Here is a 26,162-nt window from a genome sequence, read left to right as displayed (position 1 = left end):
CACCTGGACACACAGGACAACACATTCCCATAAGTTTGGAGGGGTTTTTGCAATGAACAACACACTGTACCTCCGACTCCACTATTACTCCTTCCTGAAAAAGAAGCAGATCAGGACATGTTCATTAATAGCATTGCGGTTGCTTTAACAAGCTAAAATCCACATTTACCAGTTGTACAATTAAAGCACTGCACATACAGCAGACCACTGGATTTCAAGATTTCTTTTCTTCCTGTACCTGCTGCCTGGTATCAGAATTCCAGTTAATCCACAGTCAAAAGATCCACTTGAGCCTCCCTGACTCCAGACACAGGATTTGCCTTAAAATGCATCAGGTAAGAAACCAAGCACCTTCTTAGGAAAAGGAATCCTGCTTTATCAGGAATCCTTAGCCTCAGTAATCTGCCATGCAGCTCTGGTGAAAACAGACCAGACACTACACGAGGCATTCTCATTCCTCTCCCCTTGGAAGAAAAAAACACTCAGAAAGCAGATAAAAGCATCTTGTTCAGTAGAGGGGAGACACTTATCTTTGATGCTTTGCCTGATAAGTATTAGTAAATTAACATTTCCTGTACTTCTTGTTGGAGAAGTCAAGAGTCCTCCTGAACAAATCTGGGTGTGAGGATCTGTGCACAAAAGGCTGATACATTTTTGTGATGGCTGCAGCTTAGTATTTGGAGGCAAGGGAAATCCATTTATTAAATGTGTAGGTCTAGGGTAAACAGGAACACCCAGGTTTGCATTTAGACACTGATACAGTCAATAAAGAATTGCTTATTTCCTGTAGCTAGTAGTGATCAGAGGATCTAAATTCAAGCTGTATCTTTTATTAAAGTACAAGGTTACAGAATCCTGCTTCTCCAACTTCATTCTTCTCAGTGCATTTGTCTTTAAAAACATGGGTGGGTTTTGTAGAGCAGAAGTGTCAGAGAAAAAAAAAACTTGACACCCCTTTTTCATATTTGTAGAAGCTCTTTTTTCTTATTCATCTCTCCTCTTTCCAACAGCTGCAATTCTTAGTTGCTGTCTGCATGTTATTATTAAAACTGGATCAAATTATCAGCAAAAATTGCCGATATTGTCACAGACAGAGACTAAAATTACCAACATAATTACTTGGTTTGTGGTTGAAAATGGATAATCTTGCAAATGTTACAGTTGCAGATAGGCAAGCTACCAAAACCACCAGTGTTAACCGTGCAGGGCACCAGGAAAAGATTAGATTGTGGGTTTCTCTTAAAGAACATCCCAGGTAATACCCATGGACACATACAGGTGAAAATGTCAAATTACTAAAATAATAATTTGTATCTCACAAAAGGCTTAGCATGCTCGAAAAAAGAGGAATTACGTCAAGGTCAAGACACCAGGAAATGGCACAGGTACATATCTCTCTTTCAGCAATGTTTGGGTATCACGGTACTCAAGTCATATAAAACCTAGCCTTCTGAATATTTGGTTTTAGCTGGCCACATCTGAATGAAACTAAACTACTTTACATGCAAAGAACGTATTGTGCTTTTAGTATAAAATATTCAGGATAGAAAAGGCTTAGAATCTCATAGGAAAAGGTTGTGACCCAATTAGCATGATGCTGATGTCATCCTTACCTGGCACTGGTAGGTAACACAGGGGTTGCTAGGGGGGTGCCATTTCATTGAGCTGTTGTATGTATTTCCTTCGAAACTGCAATCTAGAAGAGACAGAACACATCAGTCGGGCTGAACACAATGATTCTATGGGAGGCTACTGATAAGGTCCACAGAGCAGCATCTTGAATGTGCCCCATCCTGTTCCCTGGGATAACAACCAAGGTAGAGCTGAGAGCTGGGACGAACCAGAGTGGTCATACCCCTGGAGGGCTGACAGCATCACCTCCCAGATGTCTGCTCCTGGTGTATGACTGGCCAAACTCCTTACAAACTACAACCGCTCAAGACCAACCAACCTGTATGTGGGTGGTGAATTTATGAGTGAAGACACCGTGGAGTTCCACAGGGTTCAGCTTTATATATATATCTCTCATCAGTTAGATAACAACTTTGTTAACAGAAAATAGGTTGGTTTGCCCATGCACAGAATCATCACACATTTTGTTTGTGCAAAACTAGGTTTCATTGAGCTGTTTGGAAAAAAAACCAACAACTTTAATTTTCACATTTTTAATACATGTTTCTGCTAGTTTCCCTTCCCACTCTTTCACTGTTTTGAAGAGAATAAAATAACTCACCAGAAAAGAAAAAACCAGAAAAGACATATTAAGTGGAAATAAAATATTTGTTTTAAGAGGCTTGGTTTATTAATACAAGATTAGTTCAATTAAAAATTAAGTCTTTGGAGAGCTGAAGTGTCTTTGGAAAAAAAAAAATCTTACAAACAATATATACCCCATTTTCTGCAGGAAAAATGCCCATTTTCCATATACTGCTATGAGGGGGTTTTCCCAGTCTATTTTATACAAAATGAGCTTGATTAAAGAGCCCAGTCTTGCCGGAGACTTTCAATCATAGACACACATAGAGTCACCAAGCACAAAACTACAATTAGTCAAATGATGCCCATGGCACCGTTCTCTTCCCACATCCCACTCCAGCAGCTACTCTAAGTCATTCTCTGCTGTGTAGGATACACTGTCTTGAACTGCTTTGGACTACGTTTTATGGCCTTCTGAAAAATCAAGGCAAGTTATCAGCCCTACACCAGGAAATCTTTGAGCTCCTCGTATAAGAAAACTTGAGAGTCACAGCACAGAGCTGCTGAGGGACTTAATATGCCCACAAGATTATTTTTTATTCTACCCCAAATTTAAAAGAAATCTGATACACAGAGATCATTTACAAATGTGTTAACTGCCTCCAGTTAAGATCTTAACCAACAGAAGGCTTGTACTTCATGATTTAAGTTGGTAGTCAGGCATTTTCCAGGCTAAGTACAGAGCGACACATGAGAAAACTGCAAATGCTGTGGCCATTCCACTTACCTAAGCTCAAACAGGTATGTTTTTAGAAGAGTTGATCAGTAGTCTAAGAGCTGGCCAAGACAATTTAATCTTGAACAAATATTGCAAGGTACACAGTATACATCTGAATCTCACTTTTTAAAAAATAGCAAAGTCCCTATGAAGTTTTTTCAAATAATTAAACAAGTTTTGAGATTCTCAGCATATTAATGAAGTTCTGTGTGAGCTCTTATAACACAGGGCAACGTGTCAAAAGAGGAATGTGGAGCCCTATACTCCTCTTAAGCATTTGGAGGACCCATTCTGAAAAACACCAAGCTAATTTTGTAGCAGTCTCACTTACTGCCCACTGCAAATTCCAATAAGTAGCAGAACCTGTTCAATGCATGTTGGCATCCTCAAGTTGTAGAAACCCAGACCATACAGGCATACTGGTCCCAGCCAGAGAGAGCTAACGTGTGCTTGACACTCAAGATGTAACAAGCTGTGCTGTTAAATGTCTTTGTGTGTTTTTTACTGGATGAGTCTGCTCTCTTCAGCACCATGTAAAATTGAGAGCCAGGCTGGAAACTACTACTGACTGCAAAATGCCTTGCATATTTGCTCACCAATTATGCTCTTTAATTTGAAGCATTTTCTCTGTAAGAAAGTTAATGTCTCTGGGCTGATTTGCATGTACAGATGTGCATATTAAAATGAAATTTTCACTTCAAGGATTAGTCTGGTTGAGAAAGCAGGAAGGGAGTGCATTCGTGCAGTCACACTGATCTTGCTTGCAGTGCATATCCAAGTCATACTACAAAATCCTCTGCCCAGCAGCACTAGCTGTTTTCCCTGTGCAAAGCAGCAAGGGAGGAGCTGATGTCCATCTCTTCACAAGCCACTTCTGTCACTGATACGTGGTGCTGGCAGCACTGGGGCATAACACACCAGAAGTAACTGTGGCAGGGAACAAAAGGGAAATTTAGAAATGGAGATCAGGGCTGAAAAATCTGCAAAAGCATCTGTTTCCAAGCTTCGGCACAGTCCAGCAGGTTGAAGAAGGGAGTCAGAGCAGCAGTGCAAGGCATGGTGGGAGATGGATTTCATCAGATGCTCAGTTGAAGGAAACGGCACAAAGGAAGGGGAGAGCTAAGCAGTAACGTGGGCAGGCTGGGCAAGAGCTGTGGGAAGGCTGAAAGTCAGGCAAACTGAAGACAGGGCAAGAAAGGAAGTACTTACAATCTCCAGGTGAGATTTTTAACTTGTACCTGACCAGAGGTGTGCCCTGACATTCTGCCTTTTGTATGCCCCAGAGCTACACCCACTGCTCACTCTTCAAAAGGAAAAGGAAACAAAGCTTGCATACTGCCCAGTTTTTCTGAACCTCACTTTCAATGTACAAATCCCTCAGCAGACACCTGCAAACATATACCTGGACTTTTCTAGCCTACCTATTCATAGCATGGAAGTCTCTGAGTCTCACCTAAAGTCAGCTGAGTTGAAACCCACCCGCCTCCATAGACTAACTCACTTGAGTCATTTGAGCTCATCCATGATGAAAGTTCCATCATATCTGGCTGGTCAAGAAGTGGTCACTGAACATCTTTTGTCCACAGGCATCAACAAAGTCCCAGATGTCAATTTCTACAACTGGGTACAGCAGAACATATACTTAAAATTCTTAAAAGCTATTTTAATTCCCTTTGGAAATATTACTATGTCAAATTACTGTCTCCATCTGTGATGTGATAGGGAGAGCAGGAGAAAAGAATAAATCAAGCAAGATCAGAGCTTAGTCCTTAAACCCCATTCACTTTCTTCTGCTTGAATACATACTTAAAACAAAACTTTAAAAGGAAGGGCTACAGAGGTTTTGAAGAGGGGAACCCAAAAGCCTGAGAATGCCCTAAGAAGTACATGAAAGTAACAGATTCAACATTGATAGGTATGTTTGATTCCGTTACATACACCCTTTAAGACAAACCTTGAGATTCCACACGCAGAAGGAAGTTAAACAGCAGTGGTCTATATCAATAAATATCATTTTTTAAAAAAAATATCAATTTATTTATCTTTTTAGCAGTGAATAGCAGTAAATATCAATTTTAAGGGAGCTATGATGATTTATATCAGTCAAGGAGTGTGTCCTAATTTCTTAGTCTTTCCTGCTTCTTTCTTCAAGAATGGCTGGTGTTTTATTAATGTAAAATATTAACTTTTGGTTAGTTGTAGGTTTTGTTCCTATTACCTACTTCAACCCAAATAGTTCAGATAAGTCCTGAATAAACATGCAAGCTGAATGTTGCTTATCTGAATCAAACCAAACCACTGAATACTTTGAAGTCAATCAATTGTCGTGTATGCACTGGAAACTGCTAATTACCTTCTAGTCACCTTATAAAGTAAAAACGATCCTCTATACTTGAGTCATTCCTGCACAAAAAAATTATGTTAAAATAGTTAAAACACTTCTAATTTACTGTTTTATCTACTTCGTTTCAATGTTATGCACGCCTTACTTGAGCACCTTGGTTTCAAACACAATAAACCAATTGTTGGCTGATTTAATTTGAAAGGGAGCAATTTAATTCTGAAGCAAGCATCCTCACACAGAATTGGACTGGAACAATCAAAGAGACAAATCATAGCAGATTTTGCTATTGGCATGTGGACAAGTTGATAATCAGGAAGCCATTTGTCTTTCCAAGTCTAGTAACACTGCTAAATGACCCTTTTTACTTCCCCAGACACCCCAGCACAGAGCAGTATCATGAAGATAGGGAAATTGACTGTAAAAGACAGTTTAGTAGTGCTAAAGCTCAATCAGTGTCCTCAGGAGTTCATTAAAAACAAGCCTTTATTACTCAATTTGACATTGCCTAATAAGATTCCGGAAGAGATTTTTGCTTATTTTAGGCTAATGAGAATTTTATAGACAAGTCATTTCCGTATTCTCCCAAGAGAAAGTGATAGATTGGTGCACAATAGACTGGCTCCCCATCCCTCATTTCTTCAGCATCTTTCTTCTCCTATTAAGTTTTATTCTTGCTTTCCCTCCACTTTCTGTTTAGAAAAGTAACCTCTCTATTGAAAATAAACATTAGAAAAAAGAAAACAGACAGAAGACATGTTTTATTTAGTATTTGATAAATTGATCCTCAGGGAGGTATCTAGGCGTGCTAACACTACATACCAGCTCTATCGAAAAAAAAAAAAACCAAAAAAAAAACCCAAAACCCCCAAACAAAACAAACGGGGAAAAAAACCCCAATAACTTGCACATTCTGCAGTATTTCCCTCGCATGAAATCTATTAGCCAAAATAAAAGAACTGTGAATCACACATATACCTATTATAAAATATGTTTTCACATGCCTTAATGATGGTAAAGCCATTGACAGCTACTAGAAAATTAAACTTCCTGTTCAGTAACCCTGGTCTTCATTTGTCAACACAGAAGCATGAAAATATATACAAAATCTCCCATGCTTACTATGTCTAACTCTAAACAGTGAAAATCCGACTCCTTCCTCTGTAACCAAGTACAATCAAACCTATTTGCAGCTGAGCCATCACAATTATGATGCCTCGGGGATGTGAGGCACAGGAGCCGTATAAAGGGCATAAAACAGCGCATGGCCATAGGGGTAAGCTGTGCAGAGTTCATAGGCATATGATGCAATGTTGTTTACATTTGCTGAGCAAATACCAGCAGAAACAAAGACATTAAATCCTCCTGGTTTGGGTTTGCCCCCTGCTCTCTACTGGAACCATTTACCTCCCCATATGTCTTCTGTTTCACCGATGTACCTACATAAGGGGAGAAAGTAATTCTGCAGGGTCCAGAAGAACCTCAGAATCCCAAATGCCATACAGAGGTGCCATTGAATATTAAGGTGATAATGAATGTGCTTGCAGATGGAGAACTCGGACGTCTCATGGCTGTGAGGGGTGTCATGAATGATGTTGTTTGGTGGCATAATTGCCATTGCCATTTATACCCGATTTCCTCACACCAGCAAAATGCAATATCAGTACAGCTTACAGTTTCAAAGTAACATAGTAAAATAAGTCTTAAGTGTATTAAAATGTGTATTGCGTAACACAAGAATGTTGCATAAAGCCCACCATTCTAGTCTTCAGTTTCTTTCTAACTGGCTACACTGGACACAATAACCACACACAAGGTACAAGTGCATCCATGTATCGCCACAGAGGTATCACTCTGTTTTCTAATGCAAGAATACTGAACAACTTCTCTGTGATTGTAAAAGTCTGGGTGACTGATGTTTGATACTTGACTGCAAAAGTATTTATGACAAGATCGTTCATAAGTTTCTTAGGTAAATGAAGAATTATAGTAAGCAAAGCATCAAGAAAATCTGAAATTTGAAGCACTGCTGAATGCTATAATATATATTGGACATTCAAGGAATATGAAATGTATGTCTTTGTAAAAAAAGTTAATTCAGAGGAAGTGGGGGGAGGGAGAGAGAGAGAATTTCTTAGGCACAACTAGAAGTAACTACAGATAACATCATGATGATACTGGGTGATACTATCCTTAGTGACTACATGTCACTGCATCAAAATCCTGCCCTTTACTTGGAATACAAAGCTAGAACCTGAATGTACATTGAGACAAATTTGTACCTTCAGCCTCAAGAAACAGAGCTGGAGCACATTATGAAGAGACTGAGAGGCAGTGAGAAAGGCTGAGAGGAAAGTTAGACTTGATTATGTCCTCAGACCCTCTCTTTCCATTACCACTCTCTCAGATACTAGGACTGCATTATTCAGATGAAGGTGAAAGAGATTTTAGTAGGAAAATATATAATTATCTTCCTAGCCCATTACCCCTCCATCCATGTATTAGGTTGCATCCTTGTCTCTGAAAGCTTGCTGTAGGACATGAGGATGGGCTGCAAGCTATAGTGCTCTATCAGGGCTCCATGGAAAGTAAACACACACACACTTGCAGCATGGCATTAAACTGGTATCAGGTATCTCATATTAGTGGCAAACAAAGTGCCAAATGTATGTATGGCCTCTGCAGGGTGTTCGTAGAGCAGCCAGAACACTGATAAACTCATAACCTCCCCCTAACTGCCTTTGCAAGCCAGCTCTAATAGTTGAAATTGGCTGCAATCCTCAAAGATAATATTTGATATCTTTTCCTAGAAACGCGCAATTAACAACGATAGCTTTGGATATTCAATATTCAGGGGAACTAGTTCTGCTTTTGCCTGGGCTGTGATTCCGTTTTCTGGTAGACTCCAGATCAATGAAGCATAGCACATGAACTTCTACGACCATTAATTAATTTAGGAAAAATAAAACTACACAACAAAAAATCCCACAGTTACTCTCAAAAGTTCACAAGGGCAGAAATAACAAAATTGCACTTGGGAAGTGAAGGAAACTTCAGAACAACAAATTGTATCTGATGTAACAAATACCCACCAATTTTGTCTTTGCACATCCATGTAAGATTCAGATTCTTAGGATAAAAGAGTAGAATATGGTACACAATTTCAGAAATACAAACTTTACGCAGCCCTGAGCTGCTAATACTACTTCTTCAGAGAACAAATAACTTACTATGAGAGGTGTAGAGATCTCCATGTCCAAGTGACAGGTCTTCATCCAATTAGATAAGAAAATGCTGCCATGCTATTTCTATAATCTCAATGATCTCATACATTTTCATTAAACGTATTAAATAAATAAAATAAAATTATTAAATAATAAGAAAGATTAATTTTTTACTATTTTCAAAATTAATAGTATGCTAGAGGTATATAGTATGTTTTATAAACCATAGTAAGTATCCATCAGAACAATCTCACTGAAAGATTTCACTATTATACTTACTGCTATGCATACTTCTTATAGCAGGGAAGTCAACCATGGGCCCACATTTGTCTGTTCCTGACTTTGCACAAACACACAGCAAAAGAGAGCCTTGCCCCACCAAGTTTACCATGCAAGGTCCTATGGGCTTAAAGTCAAGAATAGTGTTAAAGCACACTGGTAGTCTGGAGGATTAAAATATAAAGTAAAATCTTTTTGGATATGTTAGGAATAACATGCTGTTTCCACCATAGTGAATTTCCTGACTGCAAAAGCTATAGTTGCTGCTGTATCTTTATTGTATATGAAGAATTTTTTTTTTTTTAAATGCTAGAAGTCATCTAAGTAGCATGCAATTACCCAAATGGAAGCAAGAGAGTTATGCTCAGCACACAGCCATTTGCAGGAAAAAAAATCTCTACCAACAATTCAGTTTCTCATGTATGCTAAGCTGTAAATACAAGAGTTCGGCTGGATGCACTATTGCAGGAATACAGTCTTTCTTCATTTCAGAGTAACAGTTTGCTCTCAGGGCACTGGGTCTATATACCCAGTCCTCATGCACTCCTCCTCATAATAGAATAAAATATCCTGGCAGCAGTGTCACAAATGACTCATGAGTGGTGGTTTCCTTCCTACACAGGCCAATTCTGGAAACATACCCTTTGGTCTTAATTTTATCCTCCTGATGTTGTACTCAAATGACAGCAGCCATTCATTCATTCTTTCGTTCATTCATTCTCCGCAAGGCAGAGAGCCGTGAAGCTATCAAACAGAGCTGGCAAGAGCCTGTAAGGCCTGATTAAGCTTTTCTAGGTTTTGGGAAAGAAGCCAAGAAAAAAAGCCATCAGGTTCTGATGTCTTTCCTTTGTAACATTTTGTTCGGGTTTAGATGAAATGCAAGCAGTAAAAAAAAAAAAAAATTAAAAAAATCCCTGTTTTCCTTTTCCTGCTTGCATTCCCTATGGGCACTCTGGCAGCTTGACAAAATAGTGACTGAGAACAAGTGCTACAGGGCCAAGTCCCGGCTGCAGCTGAGCTCTGCGTGGGGAGTGCCGAGGAGCTGCAGAGACACCAAAGGGAGTAGCTGAAGTGCTATGCAGCCAGGCTGGTGTTTGCAGCCTTGATTCCCCAAATGACCCCCACGGGGCACCCATATTGGATTTTACACGGAACAGAGCAGGAGGTTCAGCAGTGTTCAAAGCAGCAGGAGAGCAAGCAGCTTCCCTGGGAGTAGAGGTGGTTCGAACAGCCTCTTCCCCTGGCACCTCAACAACCTTGTGATAATCTGAGGTGTCAGAATTGCTCTGATTATACAGGTGCATATTTAGCTGTACCTTTTAGAAAGAGCAGAAAAAAAAATCAGAAATTTCACATTTACTTCAAAAATAAAGCCCTAAAAAGCCTTTAAAATAAAAAGAAAAATTCTGAAATATAACGGTGTTCTTGCGTCTTAAAACAACAGGTTTTCCCCTCTGAAGACCTACTGAGGGTTGAGCTGGTCTTGCTACAGAAGAGTCTTTTATAACACTGCAAAACAATTGTTAATGGGTAATTGTCAACTCAGAGCGCACATTTATATTTGGACAGTTAGGACTATTTTGTGTGTACCCATTTATTCTCATCCATATTAACTTCCTTTGCCATTTTGTAATCAGTTGTCCAGTAACCTGAGGACATTCCACAACTCCTTACAGGCAGCCCTCCTCCTTCACTACACTTCAGGTCAGGTTAGCAGCAGCACACTTTGTGTCCCTCTTCATCCCTTTGTTAAGAACTTTGACAAGCTGAGATCTTTGCAAGGATCTGCTGGTAATAATTTTCGATTATGAAAATAATAATTAATTTTCACCACTTGTCAGATATTCATTGATGAGAAAAGTTTCTCTATAAACTCCTTAATTTCTTTAGTGGTTTTTGGTGAGGGATCTTGGTGGACACCTATTAGGAATCCAGGAAGACAACATGATTTGGAGCACTCTGTCCATATACTTATTATAAATTAAAGTGACTAGCATTTTTATAAGATATAGCTCTTCCCTCTTATATTGCAATTATCCAAATGCCTCCTAATTCTATTTTTGAACAGTTTATATTAATTTCCCTGTTAGATATGTTAAGCATACCAATCTGCAGAAGCCAGGCTCAAACCTATTAATAATGTTCTGTCGGAACTCACCCCACTTCAGGACAAACAGAACATCTTATAAGGAATCTGAATTACAAATTACACCTAATGGTAATAGCCCATGTACACCAATACCTGTATCCTCAATTTTCAAACATTAATGTCCTTTAGTGCAGAATCATTTTGTATCCATACGTTCACATATGCATATGTATGTATATACAATTTTCATGCAATTAACAAACAATGCATTCCTTTATCAAAATAGAGAATCAGTCTCCAGTCTAATCAAAAAAAATGTTTAGGAATCTTTTGCTATAAAGCTGACACTAAACACAATTTGACAAAATAAATAAAAAATATTTATTTTATGTAAAACTTGTAACTACAAATTCTTACTGTTTCAGTGACGTATTAAATTTTTCCAGTGTATTTCCTTTTCTTTTAGGTATCAGACTTTTACACAAATCATAGAATTGGGGCTTGTTAAACCTATTCCAAAGTTGCACCACAGAAGCAAATCATGAGCACAGCAGCTAAGACACCTCTGCAATGACACAGGAAAAAAACAGACCTATCATATGTCTCTTCTATCTAAATCTCAGTGTAATAAGTTTTCCTGCATTTGTATTTCCTCTGGGAAGGCAATAAATGCTTGCACTTGCCGACAATTTATCCTACCCTATCTTCCCCCTCAAACCACTCTATCAACACTGGGGAATTAAACAACAGAGAAAAAATAAAGAAAACAAAAGCTGTCTGAAATGGACATTCTCCACCTCATTGACTGCATCAGCAAGATCCTCAACAAAACTTGTGTTTTAGAGCATATTACTCACTGCATCAATACAAAAAAAGCCTAGGTTTCAACTTCATCTATTTGTACATTTTTCACATGGATAAGAATGGTAGTTACACGCCAGGTATGCTTATACAGCTATTTTTTTTTTATTATTGTTTTATAATTAGGTCATTCTAAAGAGTTTGGAAGATAAAGTGTTGATCAAGAAATATATAGACAATGTTCAGATTAGTGTCTATTTTCGTTTTAATGAAAAGGTCCATGATATTATTGTTTGAATCAGGAAATATTTAGAATCATAGAATCATTTAGGTTGGAAAGGACCTTTAAGATCATCAAGTGCAACTCTTAACTTAGCACTGCCAGTGTGGTTGGTTTGTTTCTAGTATGGGGAGAAATAAAAATAGTCACGGATAATACTCTGCTCTTCATTACTCAGGAGCATTGTTCATATTCTGTTTACCGCAGAAAAAGTTTAAGAAACTCTTATTGACCGGTGACTACTAACAGATTGATTTTTACCTAAAATATTTCTGATAAAGTTAGAATAGGAGCAATCTCTCAAAAGACTGACAACATACCAGTGAAGTACAACAAAGATGTATTTCTAAAGGATTGTCATTGTGCAAGAATTATAATCACAGGATGAATATGTGAATTTATGCATCTCCACCAGCTTTGGAAACGCATTGATTTTGTTGTTGTTGCTGCCTTTTTCAAGCCTCTGGTGTCAGCCAAGTCCCAGATGAGAAGCTTCCAACTTTAGCCTGTCCCTGACAACATCTGTTTGAACTGATAACAGTTTTAAAAGATTCAAACAACAGGAAGGGAATCGCACCTTTGCAATGCTCACAGCAAGCTCCTCTCTGCTTAATGACAAGAGCACAGTCCTTGGAGAGCATTGGACACTTCTCTCTTTTGCATGTCACTTCCTTATTCTGGAAAAAGAAAAAAATAAAAGAGAGAGATAAAAGCTACTGCAAGCAAACCAAATCCACAGCTACACTTCTTGCAATTCAGGAAAACAAAAAAGTTGGGGCCAGCAATCTGCTCTCTTGCTTCAGGAGAGATCCCTGTAATTACAAACACCTTTTCCCCCTTGGAATAATGCAGAAGACGGTCTCTAAATTACCAGGAGCCCAAGTAAATTATGTTCAAACTCCATGTAGACAGTAACTCATAACTGCTACACAGCACAGCACAGAAAATGTGCCCCACTGAAGAAAAACGCTTTACTTAAATGAACGACTAGCTAGATGATGCACATGTTAAAATATCCTTAGAGTCATAAGGTGCTGCTCTGAGAACCACACAGTTCACAAATTGTTACTCCTAGTGACAAAAGGACAGATGGCTGAGGAAGAAGTGGCAGCTTCAGAGAAAACAGAATTCTCTGCCACTGCTAGAAGTAATTTTTAGATAGCAGTGCTACCTTGCTACCTAGAGGTCATTCAAAAGAGGCTGCTACATAATACTAGAAAAGAGACTACCATAATTCATCTTTCTCCCCAAAATGCTGAGAATTGTTGAAAGAACACAAGCAGCTGGAAGGAAGTATCATTGAATATTATAGTGTCATCTTTCTATGACAAAAGGCCAGTGATGGCCGAGCCAAAGAGCACACTGACCACATTAATTAATGTCAGTAGAGGATGTGTGGCAGCAGGCAAAAGAAATATTCCATTTCTAGGCTGGCTTGCCCCTGTGGTAGCAACACTTCTGGTTATCTCTGCCTTTAAACATGGGCAGAAAACAAATACTTTGGGTGTTTCTTTCAGTAAAATTTTGCTACTTGAAATTCCTAACTTAAACTAGCCCTCTGAAGTGACCTCCACCTATAATTAGTAGGTCAGTTCATTAAATGACACAGGTGTCCTTTTACTAGATGCAAGCAGCCACCTCACCCACTCTTATGACTTAATTAGAGACCAAAAAATCAAAGGGCTAGAAAAATGTAAATCATAAAAGTGAAGGAAAAGAAACTGTGCTTTCCAGCCTCTTTCTTTTGCTCCCTGTGCCCTTATTCAAGGTGCCTGTGAAGGATAACACACAGCTTTTATTACACTCCAGCTTTTTGTCTAAAATCAGGGGTTTATTTTCTTCAAAGTCACTGCCTCATCTGATGGGAGCTATAAAGGCACTTCAATCTTATCAGTGTAAATGAGGAATCACTCTCACCAAGCCAGTGTGAAATCAGCAAATGAGAATCAGGCCCTAAAGCGCAGCTGCAGTGGCACAAACGACTACTGTAAAAAGCCAGGTCACTGCTAGTCAATGCTACATGCTGGCTGCTCTGCATCACTCCAGCATTACAGACCAACCATAAATGCAATTTAACTGTCAAGTTAAACTGAACTTATGCCAGGTGTCTACCTCTGGACTGGCACAAAATAGACACAGCACAGCAGCACAACTGGCTCAACAACAACCTTTTGGAGCATCCTGATTCCCTTTATGTGAACATAGTGCCCCCGGACTTTGCCACCTTTAATGCCTGTTGAAGGGCAGCAGAATCAAGTTCACCAAATCAACTACACACAGTCTGTATATGAAAGAGTTCTGCTAAGATCTGATTCTCTTTAATAAGGGCTTGCTCAAGGAAAGATTTAATAAGCCTAACAGCCCTGTTGCCTCTATCTGTGGGAAAATCTTCTGCATGGCAAAAGTGGATTTGAAGGAAGGGAAAAATACAGTTTAGAGTGTATTCCCTTGGAGAACATGACTTCTCTGGAAGATGCAAGACACACATCTTGGCCTTATGCGCCAAGCTAGCAGGGTATGACCCACATCAGTGGGTCTAGCAGGCAGCTACCTGTCAGACACCCTCTTCAAAGGGAAAAATCATCATTATGGATGGCAGAGAGATGGACAAGGAGTACAACACAGCTCCATGTTTCTTTTCGTTCCCTGATTCCCAGGAGACTGCTGGGGCAAATGTTTCATGCAGCCCAGCTTCCCAGCCAGCTTCTCACACTCTACTGTGAGCTGCGGCTGCCTCCCTCTGCCCTCAGGTATATCCAGATGACATCAATCAGAAACCTTCCTTGCCGATGACAAGTTTGGTACCACTGAGGCAGACCAATCTGGATGTTATTCTTCCTCCCTTATCAACAGCAACATTGTCCAAACTCAAGACCTGCATTACAGGTAAGGGTGGAAGTACAGGAAAGAGAAAGCAAAACTGAGCTGGGCTGTACAGCCTAGCAGATGGAGCTTTCCTGAAAGACTTTGGACTTCATGTCCTAGTGCCAAGAGCTGTTTTACATTAAGCAGCTGTTCCATGTAAAGCTGTGTAGTGGCCTACGGTGCAGCAAAGGGAACCAAGGAGTCCTCCCCTTTAGAAGGGATCTTAAGCAGTAGGCTACAGATACATATTTCCTTTCATTATCCCAGTGGACTTTGAACTACTTGCTACTCAGTAGCCCAGATTCAGCAGAAGAGGGGCTTGTTCCTCATGCTCCCAAAAGCTGGTACCAGCAGCGAGGATGCTTGTGGGGAAAGCAGGACATGAGACTTTCAACTGTCTGCAGACATGGAGGGCATCAAGCCTGGATCACTGTCTCAAAGGTGAGTTGTTACAGCATGGTGTTAAAAGGTGGGAAGGAGATGCCACATTCACCACCCCCCTCTCCCTCTTTTTTTTTTTTCCTTTTTTTTTTAAAGAAAAGAGGAAGACCAGCTCTGTCCCTTGCAGCTAAAGTATCCCTCAGCTGCATCCTTCTGCCTGCAGGGATAGGTCTGGGTATCCCAGGTACACAGAGTGTATCTTTGTCAGCAAGACAAAGGCAGCTAAGCACTTAAGTGGTGTGGCACTTGCAAAGCTGATGTTCCTCCTCTCTAGCTGGTATTATAGGGAAGCCCAGACACTACCGAAAGTGGCTGTTTCAAATGCCACCCCCAGGTAACTCCCTGATGCAAGAGCTGAGACACTCTTCCAGGGTGCAAGGTACAGCGCTGCTCAAGGCTGCGGCTCCCGCAGCTCCTTTTGGGGCTTTTTGCTGAACATACAGTAGAGTCACCTTTGCAACACACTGCCCCTGCGTAGTCTTCAGAGCAAAATCCCTGTGGTAGTAGTACACAGAGATGAGCATAGGAAGCGCAGCTCTGGGGAGCGCAGCACTCGCCTCTTGCTTCTTCTGGGACTAGATTGAATACTGACATTCTTTCTGAAGCTCCTGTTCCTTCAGTGCTCCATCTTGTAGAAAACTAGGCCAGCAGATGTAGAGGAAAGGGTTAATGTACCATGCTGATCAATCACAGAATAGCAGCAGATAAAACAGAGCTGGTAAATCATTGTTTAGTCTATTGCAGTCAGGCATTATCCAGTGCAGATCTCCTAGGCCCACTGGGTGTAAAAGTATGAAGATAATACAAAGAGCAATTGTCACCAGGAACCTTTTTTTCCCTTCACTCTGATGTCCAAAACACTCCTGTAAATGTCTACTGTCCATCTGCTCGATTCAATTTTGTTGCCTCCTTCCCTCTCATTTCACAAGGGCAATGCAGAGGGCAAGAACAAATGGACTTTAGCAACAAATCCTTTCCTTCCAAATGTGTCCCCTCCAACCCCCAGTAATCATAACATTTCATTACTTGTCCCAACCATACATTTAAAAAGTTGCTAAGTAACTGCATGCAGGAGAGCTGTATTACCAAACCTCCATCTGAGCTGTCAACAGCGTCTCTGGAGTTGTTGTAAGCTCTCAGATACTTTGATTTTTGCTGTTCTTAGGAGAAAACTTCTTAGATGGCAACATTCAGAAGCCAACAGTTACGGGAGAGTAGGGGATTTTTCTTCCTTTTGTTTAAAGGACAAGCACTCTGGCACCAAGAAGTGCGGAAGAGACACATGGCTCATAAATACATAAACCATTTGCTAAATCAGAAACCTGGGAGTCAGTCAAAATCCATAATACAATCCCAAGATTCATAATAAATAACTTTTAATTATAGTCCTGCACAATAGTTATTTTAAACAGATGGTTTATAGATTCACATCTGGGATTTTTTTTTTCAATTTAGTGCTCAGGCACACACAGAAAGGGAGAGAACCTCAGCTGAGTTTTTTATTAGTGTTGGAAAAATACATATTTTTTTAAAAGAGGTCAGGCTGATCCAGAACAACGCTGCCACAGCTGACGCAACTCCCCAGTCAGAGCTCCGCTCGGCAAAGGGTTCACGCTGCAATCCCAGACTCCCTCAGAAAGGACAATTTAGAGAAACGTTGGAAGATCACCCCAGACTCCTCTCCTGTGCTCACTAATCCTGACTGGTGGAGAACTTGCTTTTTAATACATTTGGGGAAAGATAAGAAACTTTTGTTGAGTGCCCACATTTCTCTCCTTTCCCATGTTTTACCAGTGGGAACCAAAGGTCCTTTGCTTAACTTGGCATACAAAGATGACATTAGATTCCCATACAGAGAGATACACTAAGCAGACCTAATACCAGTGTTATTGCTTCATGTTAAGTTTACTACAACCTTCTCTCAATGCAAGTTGTTTACCTTCCACACACATCTCCTATTTTTGCCTTCCATCAAAGAACTCTCCACAAAATAGCCCATTCTGTTGACAAAATATATCAAACTAATGGCTATAAACTCATGTGGTACAGCTAAATAAAATGCCATCATGAAAAGGAAAAGAAAAAAAAACACAAAAAAGAAATACGAATATTTGGCAGAGGACTTGGAGAGGATGTGTGCCAAACCACAGCTTGGAAGCTACAGCCAACTTTCTACGGGGTTCCCCAATGGGCTTCTGTGGGCTCGCAGCAGCCACCAGGAGGATGGCTCTTTTAAACCTAGATTTGGCTTGGAAGAGGAAACAAAAAATCAGGAGTCCATTTAATTTCTTCAGGGCTGCACCAAGGAGTGTCTCCATCAGCAAGCCCACTGCTGTGCTGTCAGCTAGCTGCTGAAGACCTTGCAGATGTCTGTTCTTAGGGTCTAGATTTCCACAGTGAAAGTCTGTTTTCTTCTTTCTTTTTTTTTTTTTTTTTTGTCTTTTCCTTTCTATGTATTGCAAATACTTTTAGGAGGCTTGCACTGCATTTCTGATATCCTGAGGTTATTAACTACTTATATTGAATAGGAAAAATGTTACTTAAAGTTTCTTTAATAAAAAAATAATTTTAAAAAAGCAACAGGGATACATAAACTACCATAAACGGCTAATCTTGAAAACATTATTTTTTTACCTTTATTCATCACAGCCCCATTAGTAACTCTGATAGGACTGATCACCAAGTAGTTCAGAGCGTCCTTAAATTTCTGCCAGGAGGAGCCTGCAAAATCATCCTCCAAAACAATAACAATTTTCAAACAATGGCAAACATTACCCCTGATGAATTTGGGATGCAGCTTTTAAATGTGCACATATGACCTTAGAAGAAGAAAAAGTCATTTAAAATAAATTAAACAAGTGCATTCGAGTCACCTAGGCAACATCTCCACTGCAAGGCAGACTCAAACCCATATTCTCCAACCATGCTGCCGGCTCTCTGCACACGGCCAGAGCATCCGCTCAAGTGTGCATAGAGCTGTGCTCAGTCCACATAGGCCACAGGAGCAAAGGTCTGGGTCAGCTCTGGCCACGGGCTCTGACGCTCAGCAAAGTGTGCAAGCACTGGGATCCCAAGCAGATGCCTGCACCTATGCTTACGTGCAGATAATCCCAGTGTTTGGCCAACTTGAACTTGAAAACAGGCTCAGACACATGCATAACTCAAGGTCTAGACAAATCCTGAGGCACTTTCCGAAAATACTACCCTTGCTCCTTTGGCACTCCCACCTGGAACTTGCCATCTTAGGTCTGATTTACAAACTTCCCTTTAATTGGTGGAGTTGATGCAAGCAAGCAACCCCTGCTAATACTGTGAGACTGCTGTCTTCCATGAACATTTCTCTGCCTGAGCAAGAGCTGCACAATTTGGCTTCAGGGAGGAGACACCACTCCCCAAGGAGAGATGACTGCAGACATTTCAATCCACTGTCAAGACAGATGAGAAAAAGGTCTTATTTCCCTTGTTCCCTTACAATTATTTGGGGGAAAAGGGAGCTTTTTGCAAAAACAAATTTTGTGGGTACAATAAGAAAAGTGGTTTATCCAGCATATGTGTTTTTAAATTCAAAGTGAAAAAATATTTCCCTAAGAAACAAGGTCTGTTTTCTACAGTTCTCTCTGTTTACCTACATAAACCCACAAACACCAAGGCATATGCTTCACTCCACAGATAGAAGTCCAATAATTTTAAGCATGTCTTCAATTTCAATGGCACAACTCACAGGACTGAAGCCAAACACGTGCTTCAATACTTTCTGCATTAGATTCTTGCCCATGGCACAACACAACAGCGACTTCAGCATGAATTGCATTAGGTGAAAATGACAGTATTTCATCAGGAACAAAATATGACAGTTCAGTACGCAGAGTTTCTCTTTCCTTTTTTGAGCAGAGCACTTGGTAACCTCTGATTTATCCCCTCATCCTTGTAATCTCTATAGTTTATCTGGCCTCTCTGAGGGTGAGCAGGGAGCAGTCTACAGCTGTCCCTGTGGCAGTGCTCAGCCGGCATCAACTTCTCTCCCTTCATAATTCCAGCTCTCCCCACTCCCTAGGAAAGATGATTAAAACAAAAGCCCTGTTGAAAGATGACACTGAATTTCACTCCAAGTGGGTATTCCCCACTGCTCTGAGAAAGGCGTGAGTATGTGCGAGTCATTCAGGACACATCACTCTCAAACCCTGAGAAGATTTTTTTTTTATCTTCACTGTGTTTAATGATGTTCACCAGTGTGAGGAAAGTGACCTCAGTGGCCTGCTGCAGTCCCGATGCTCCTTGACAGCAGCCTCCTGCACTATTGCGCGGTAAAAATAAAGCACTTTCTTCCTCTTATATTCGTTTGTGTTAATGCAACTGCTGAGGCTGCAGCTGGGATCAGACATCCTAGTCACCACATAAGCACATGCAAGGAGTACATACCTGTTCCAGTGAGCTTATCGACAAAGATGCAGCCAGACAAAATGACCATAATTGCAGATTAAGTCAGCAAGAAAGCCAGAGCAAGATCCAGACCACTTAGCTCTCAGTCTCCCTGCCTCCACCTCAACCTCCAAGTGCCACTTTGGTTGAGAGTTCTTCAACTGTAAAGTCAATGCCATAAAAGTCTTATATCTATCAACAGAATAACAAGATGGTCTTCTAGCGATAGAATACATGGCCTGCATAGATTCCCAGCAATTCATACTGTAGTCTGAAAAACTACCCATAATAATCCAGAAGGCAGTTTCAGAAAAGAGGTCCACACTGGGGTTCCTGTGGAAGATCACACCTTTGCATTTCATGAGATGCATGCATTTAAAATTCACAGCTTTTTACCCTTCCTGTGTTTTTAAATAAGCAAAATAAAACAACACAACAAAAAAAAATGGTGTTTCTGCTTTGTAAATAAAGAAGTCACATCAGTCATTTAAATCTGATGTCAATACCTAAAAAAAAAACTAGTTACTGGCAATATCTGTCAGTTTGAAGCCGAGAGTGCAAACTCGTACCCAGGCTGCTGGAAATGGTTACAGCTCACTGACTCAACCCTATAAGCTTATGGTCCACCAGTTGCTGGATGTTCCTAGTCGTTCAGACCAGCCAGAAAAACTTTCCAGATGATTGCTGCACAAAGCATTTTGAGATAAATGAGTGATCTTGAAAGCATGGTCCAGCCTAGCCTGGTTTACCCTGACTGAAGCTGATGGGGCAGAATTCATTCTCCCAGAGGGCAGAATTCATTCTCCCAGAGAAGTGATGGGCAACTGAGGGCCATAAAAACTTCCACTACTTTAGCTTGATCCAGAGGCCACCCATACATAGCTGAAGTCAGCAGATGTGGAACAGCATCAGTGGCCTGAGTGTATTAGCTACAGAAGCATGCTGATCCCACTTAAGTGCCATAGGATGGCTTGGAGAAGGGCTCATATCATCTCCAACTCAAACTGGTCTGAAGATACTCTAAGTAAATTCTAGCCAAAAAAATTGTTAAAGATGGCACTGATGAATTGTCAAGCTGATTTCATAACAAGTAAAGCAGATTGGGCCACACGTTTAAAAGAAATTATTAAATCATTTGAAATTAAAAAATTTTAGGTCAAGCCATGATGTCATGTTCTGTCCCATCTCAAAAAAAAACTCAGTCTTATCAAAAGAGCCTCCTAAAAATATTCTACTTTTGTTTCTTAGCTACTGCCATCCTGGTCCAATATACTGTGTTCAGCTTATTTTCCAGCAGATATTGCCATAGAGAGAAAAACCAAAACCATTAAAACATTTTTTTTTAAAGTACATCAATATCTGAGTCCATTACTTCAGAATTCCTAATTTTGGATGAGATAACTATATTGTCTATGACTGACCAAATACTCACCAATAGTAATTTTTGTCACATCTACTGATGCAAATTAAAACTTCATTTGACATTTATTTAAAAGAAGAGCATTGATTGATTTTTTTATAAGTATAATTTCATCACATTTTGATGGGCTAAATCTACAAATATATTATCCAAACAATAGTTACCTGTTGCCTTCTTTTCTGCCTTCTCTGTCTGAAGTTTGCTTACTCAACCTTTACACTGAAGATCTAGGCAGTGGTAAATGCTCTAGTTTGGGGCTTGAGCCTGTTCAAAAAACTTTGAACAAAGCAGCCCTTGAGGCCATGTACTTCTTAAAGAGTTTAAAAAGCCCAATGGGCCTCCTAACTTACTCTGCAACAAGTCATATCCCATGAAGAAACTCACTTTTGTACAACACAAAAACAGGGCTAGATTAAAGAAAAGGGAAGAAAAAAAAGCAAGGTCCCCTGCTGCTCTGTCTGGCCAGAATCATGTCTTTTACTGCCCATATCCTCTAAAGAAACGATGCTCTCATGATATATTACCCTAATACATCACTAAGTGACAGTTTTCTCATGATACTGTATCCTCAAAGATGTGATGCATGCCAGAAGCAGCAACAGGAGATCTCGGCTGGGGAGGAAAGGAGAAGGGCTTTTCATTTTCTTCCACATTTTTAATCTGCACTTTTTTTTTTTTTTATTTTATTCTGTCATGAAAATCCCTGCCAATCCCAGCTTCATAATCCAGAAGACTCCTAGAAGTTTCATAGTCGCAGCATTGCTTTTCAACTGGAAAGCACCACCAAAAAAAAAAACCCCTCTTCATTTAACTGGAGCAAGTTTTGAAACAGGACCAAAATGCTTGAGGAACAACAACCAAATAAAAATAGTAGCCCAAAAGAAAGCAACAAGAGTCTGTTTTCTATTATAAAATTATTTAGGCAAGAGGCCTCCAGACACTGCTGTTTTAATGAACTTACAAGAAAACTGAGCGCTGACCCCACATTTGTTTTCTTATGCGATCTTGCCTGCGCCACACAGTGGTATTAGAAAAAGAATCATAGAATAACCAGGTTGGAAGAGACCCACCGGATCATCAAGTCCAACCATTCCTATCAAACACTAAACCATGCCCCTTAGCACCTCGTCCACCCGTGCCTTACACACCTCCAGGGAAGGTGACTCAACCACCTCCCAGGTAGCCTGTTCCAGTGCCGAGTGACCATTTTTGTGAAAAAAGTTTTCCTAACGTCCAGCCTAAACCTCCCCTGGCGGAGTTTGAGGCCATTTCCTCTTGTCCTGTCCTCTGTCACTTGGGAGAAGAGGCCAGCACCCTCTTCTCTACAACCTCCTTTCAGGTAGTGGAGGTTAGTGGAGGTTAGTGGAGGTTAGTGGAGGTTCAGAAGTGGAGGTTAGTCAGGACAGTCTGCAGTTCCCTGCTTGTCGGTCTGCATAGAGAAGAGTGGGAAGAAATAAGGACCAAGAGCATTTCAGGCAGGACTCCTTGAAGGAGTGCAGAAGCTTTCAGAGTCTTTTAATGCTGCCTTCAACTCACAGGGACTCACAGCTTTTTTGCTGCTCCAAGCTAGTAAAATCTTGAAGGGGCAGCCAGGAATCCTAACTTATGGATATCTCATGGCAGCAGTCCTCCTCAAGCAGGCTGCATCCAGTGGTACCAACAAGAGAAGGCTCAAGGCCATGGGAGAATTTAGTCAGAAAAACTTATGCCACAATGATGTTTAATTTGACATATCTCATCTCTCTGAGTTTCAGCTTCAAATCTATTTAAACTTCTGATGAGCGCAAAGCTTCCATCAGGTGCAAATAAGGAAGGTGGAATAAGCTTTCCTTTGTTGTGATCAACCGCATTAGATTGAGACTTTGAAAACTTCTGCCAAAGCTGTAGCTACTAAGAAAAAAAAAACCACATCTTTTGACTTGTGAACTAAGCAAAAGTGATATGGAAGTCATTGAGAGGAAACAAAAAGCCAAAGCTGTCAAAGTCACTTTCAAAGTCCTTGAGCTGACTTTGAGCATATTTTGCGGCCTGGCCCTTGCTGCTTTTGGGTGAGATGCAGCAGCCCTCATTCACAGCAGTGATCACTTAGCCACATGGCTACACCACTGTAGTCAATGAAACCACCCACGCAAGTTCAGAGATTTGAGCCGAGCTCTTCAGTGCAGACACATGCACAATGCCCTAGGTACTGGGCATACCCAGTTAATTAAACAGTTATTTTTAAATGTTGCCCTGGAAAGAAGTTTGTTGTCCAAAATAAGAAACTAATATTGCACAACCACTTTGTGCTTGAAAAATCCAGTGGTTAAAGCATGTTTTTGCATAATCGTAGCCCTGCAGGGACAGTTCTCACTTCTGAAAAGCAAATTCCCTTCTTTCTGTTTTGCACATGTACAAACAAACGGATTCTGGTATGTCCAAAGCTTGTGAATCTCAACTATAATAATATATTGAATGGAAGCCATACAAGCAGATTTTAACTCAGCCTGTGTTCCCTTCACTCCTTGTTTTCCCCTGCCCCATTTGCTCTGCTGGAAGTAAAAAAAATACCTGTTTCTGACAAGTAAATGGAGCTGACATTAGAGTGAAGCTATAAGGTGAACGGGGTATGTGCAAGCCATTTGTCATCTTGACAAAGTGATTTTCAGTCACCAGTGGGACACTTTAAAGACATCTGAATGGCTGGCCTTGACCACCAGCATTTCTTACAGCTTACAAAGGGACCCAAGGGACCAAGAACACAACCTGCTTTTGGAAGTGACTCCTGCAGTGGTACCTCTTGATAGATGTAAAGGCAGTGTGATATATCAGGTGCCATTAAGATCTTTGCTAGCGGGTTATATTTACATAAGTATGGCACACAGATAGCATCTTGTTAACCCAATTAATGAGACTCAAATGTCAGGAAAGAGATTATGCCTGGCTGGAAGTCCACCGTGCTTGTGAGGCAGCCAGAGATGACTTCATTGTGTGGGACAGCACTGTTCTCTTTGAAGAGCAAAAACTCAGGCAGCACTGCTACTGCCTAGGCAGCTGGGAAGAAAATACAAGGGAAACAGAAAGATGGTCTGAAATCTGAAGATTTCACACCTTTAGCATAAGATGGGCTTTTTATGATGAGAGACTCAAGCACCATGTAAAAATGAGAACCTGTGTCTGAACCAAAGAAAACTAAAATGTATCTAGCTGAGGTCTTAATAAGTTAATTTTTATTAACTGTACCTTCCTCTTCAATAACAGAAGGCTCTCATTGCCAGCTCACAGACCAATCTGGGTTGGAAGAGGAACGACGTTTCATCCAACCTGTCTGCAGTGCTGCATTTTACATAGGCAATTGAAACACATTTCTCTAGCCTAGAGAAGAGCAGGACATTTCCTAACCAAGATGGGATCACTGATTTCTGCATCAATTACTGTTGACATACTTTACAATAAACTTCTTTTCTCCCACAACCTCTTACTACTGAGCTGTATGACACAAGAGGAGATGCTACTGTCACCCAGGGTCGGAGCAGTGAACCCCGAAGACCACAGAATAAGGTATTTGGCCTCCAAAACAGAGAGAGGGGGTACAACCTTGGACTCAGCAGCTCCTGTCAGCTCTCTGCTCAGCATGTTGGCTGTAAGAAATCCCTGTTCTTAGTTGTCTTCTCAGTGAAGAAGACAAGAGAGTTAGCATGGACTGCTTGGGTCAATTGCCCAACATAAGCACTACTCAGTGGGTTAACCTAAATCTTCTGATGGTGACGACACCTTATGGTCACAGTCACAAGTTGTCCACAAACACACAGTAGTAATATTCAACACCAGAAGATGCTTAAAATCCCTTTAGACCTCTGGTTCAAGAGTCATACATAGCTTTCCTGGAGTTGTATTACATCCTTGTTGCCTCAACTAACGCTCTGTCTTGCCAGTAGCTTTGGTGCTGTCTTGTATGTTAGAGGTAATGACCAGCAAACAGGCTGGAGCTGTCTACCTATCCCTCCACATGGCTGCATGCAAGCAAACCTTGCTTTAGTTGTAGGTGTTGGGTTTTTTTTTCCTTTCCCCTTTTCAGCTTCCTCCTTTGTATGTTTCCGTGTGCAGACTGGTTTAATTATGCCAAGAAACCTGATGGTATCAAAGACAGACATTTTATACTAAAATGATTGTATACAGTTTTAGGCACCAAATATGTACCCTTTTTATACTTACAAGTATATAAACCCACTCAAATTTCTTACTACCATTAGCTAGAGTTCTAGATATTTTTTTAAATTTCCACTTCAGGTTGATTTTTAGGTCAAAAAGTTTTTGCTTGAGGACTGGAAGTTAAATCAGTTAAATCAGACATATAGAGACATTTTTCCAGAAGCTACACAAATGGCACACTTCTGTTTCCTCCATGTTCCCATGTTAAACAAGCTCTGATTCAGTATCAGTGAACTGTGCTGTATCTTAGATGTCCACATCAGCAAGTTTCTCCAGAAATGCTTAATGCATTTAGATCATATATAAACTATGCCTCAAGCATGCATTTGTTAAAAAGGTTCCTTACACTACTGCACCATCAACATTTTAATGTATAATGATTTTAATTGTCCAGCATTTTTTCTCCACTCCTTTCACAAACAACCCATCCACCAACCCTCAGTTTACAGGCTAAAAAGCTTGCATGATTTGCATTCTGCCTGCCAACATAATTTTAATCATTTATTTTAATAAAAAGCATTTGCCAGATTGAATCACCAATCCACCTAACCCAGTTAACTGCTCCAGCTCTCCCTAGAACTGAGTATTTAGGTAGGGGTGTAAAGGGCTAAACATGAAAATAATCAGCTTTGCACTGCCATATACAGAAAAAAACATATGCTCTGTCACAAGCAAATGATCAACAGTCTCCCTGTAGCAGGAAAGCCTGCTGCTCTTATCAGTATTTTAGGTCCTACGGGCAATCCTTCAGCTAATAGCTTTATCTCAAGCCTAGCCACCCTGCCTGACTCCTTCCTGCCCCGATGATTTCCAAACAGCACAACCCGAAGGTGTTTCA

General features: G+C 40.4%; 1 protein-coding gene across 1 annotated transcript in view; it reads right to left on the bottom strand.

The window, feature by feature from the left end:
• BMPER (BMP binding endothelial regulator) overlaps positions 1 to 26,162 on the bottom strand; it is a 152,049-nt gene that overhangs the window by 113,266 nt on the left and 12,621 nt on the right. The window contains exons 3-5 of the mRNA XM_069859833.1: positions 12,566 to 12,665; positions 1,614 to 1,696; positions 4 to 94 (exon numbers count right to left, since the gene is read on the bottom strand). Of these exons, the coding sequence (XP_069715934.1) occupies positions 4 to 94; positions 1,614 to 1,696; positions 12,566 to 12,665 (274 nt within the window). The remainder of the gene's footprint in view (positions 1 to 3; positions 95 to 1,613; positions 1,697 to 12,565; positions 12,666 to 26,162) is intronic.

This window comes from Phaenicophaeus curvirostris, chromosome 6, assembly GCF_032191515.1.
Source record: "Phaenicophaeus curvirostris isolate KB17595 chromosome 6, BPBGC_Pcur_1.0, whole genome shotgun sequence".
Lineage (NCBI taxonomy): Eukaryota > Metazoa > Chordata > Aves > Cuculiformes > Cuculidae > Phaenicophaeus > Phaenicophaeus curvirostris.
The sequence above is the reverse complement of the archived record's forward strand: the minus strand, read 5'-3'. Positions and strand labels throughout refer to the sequence as shown.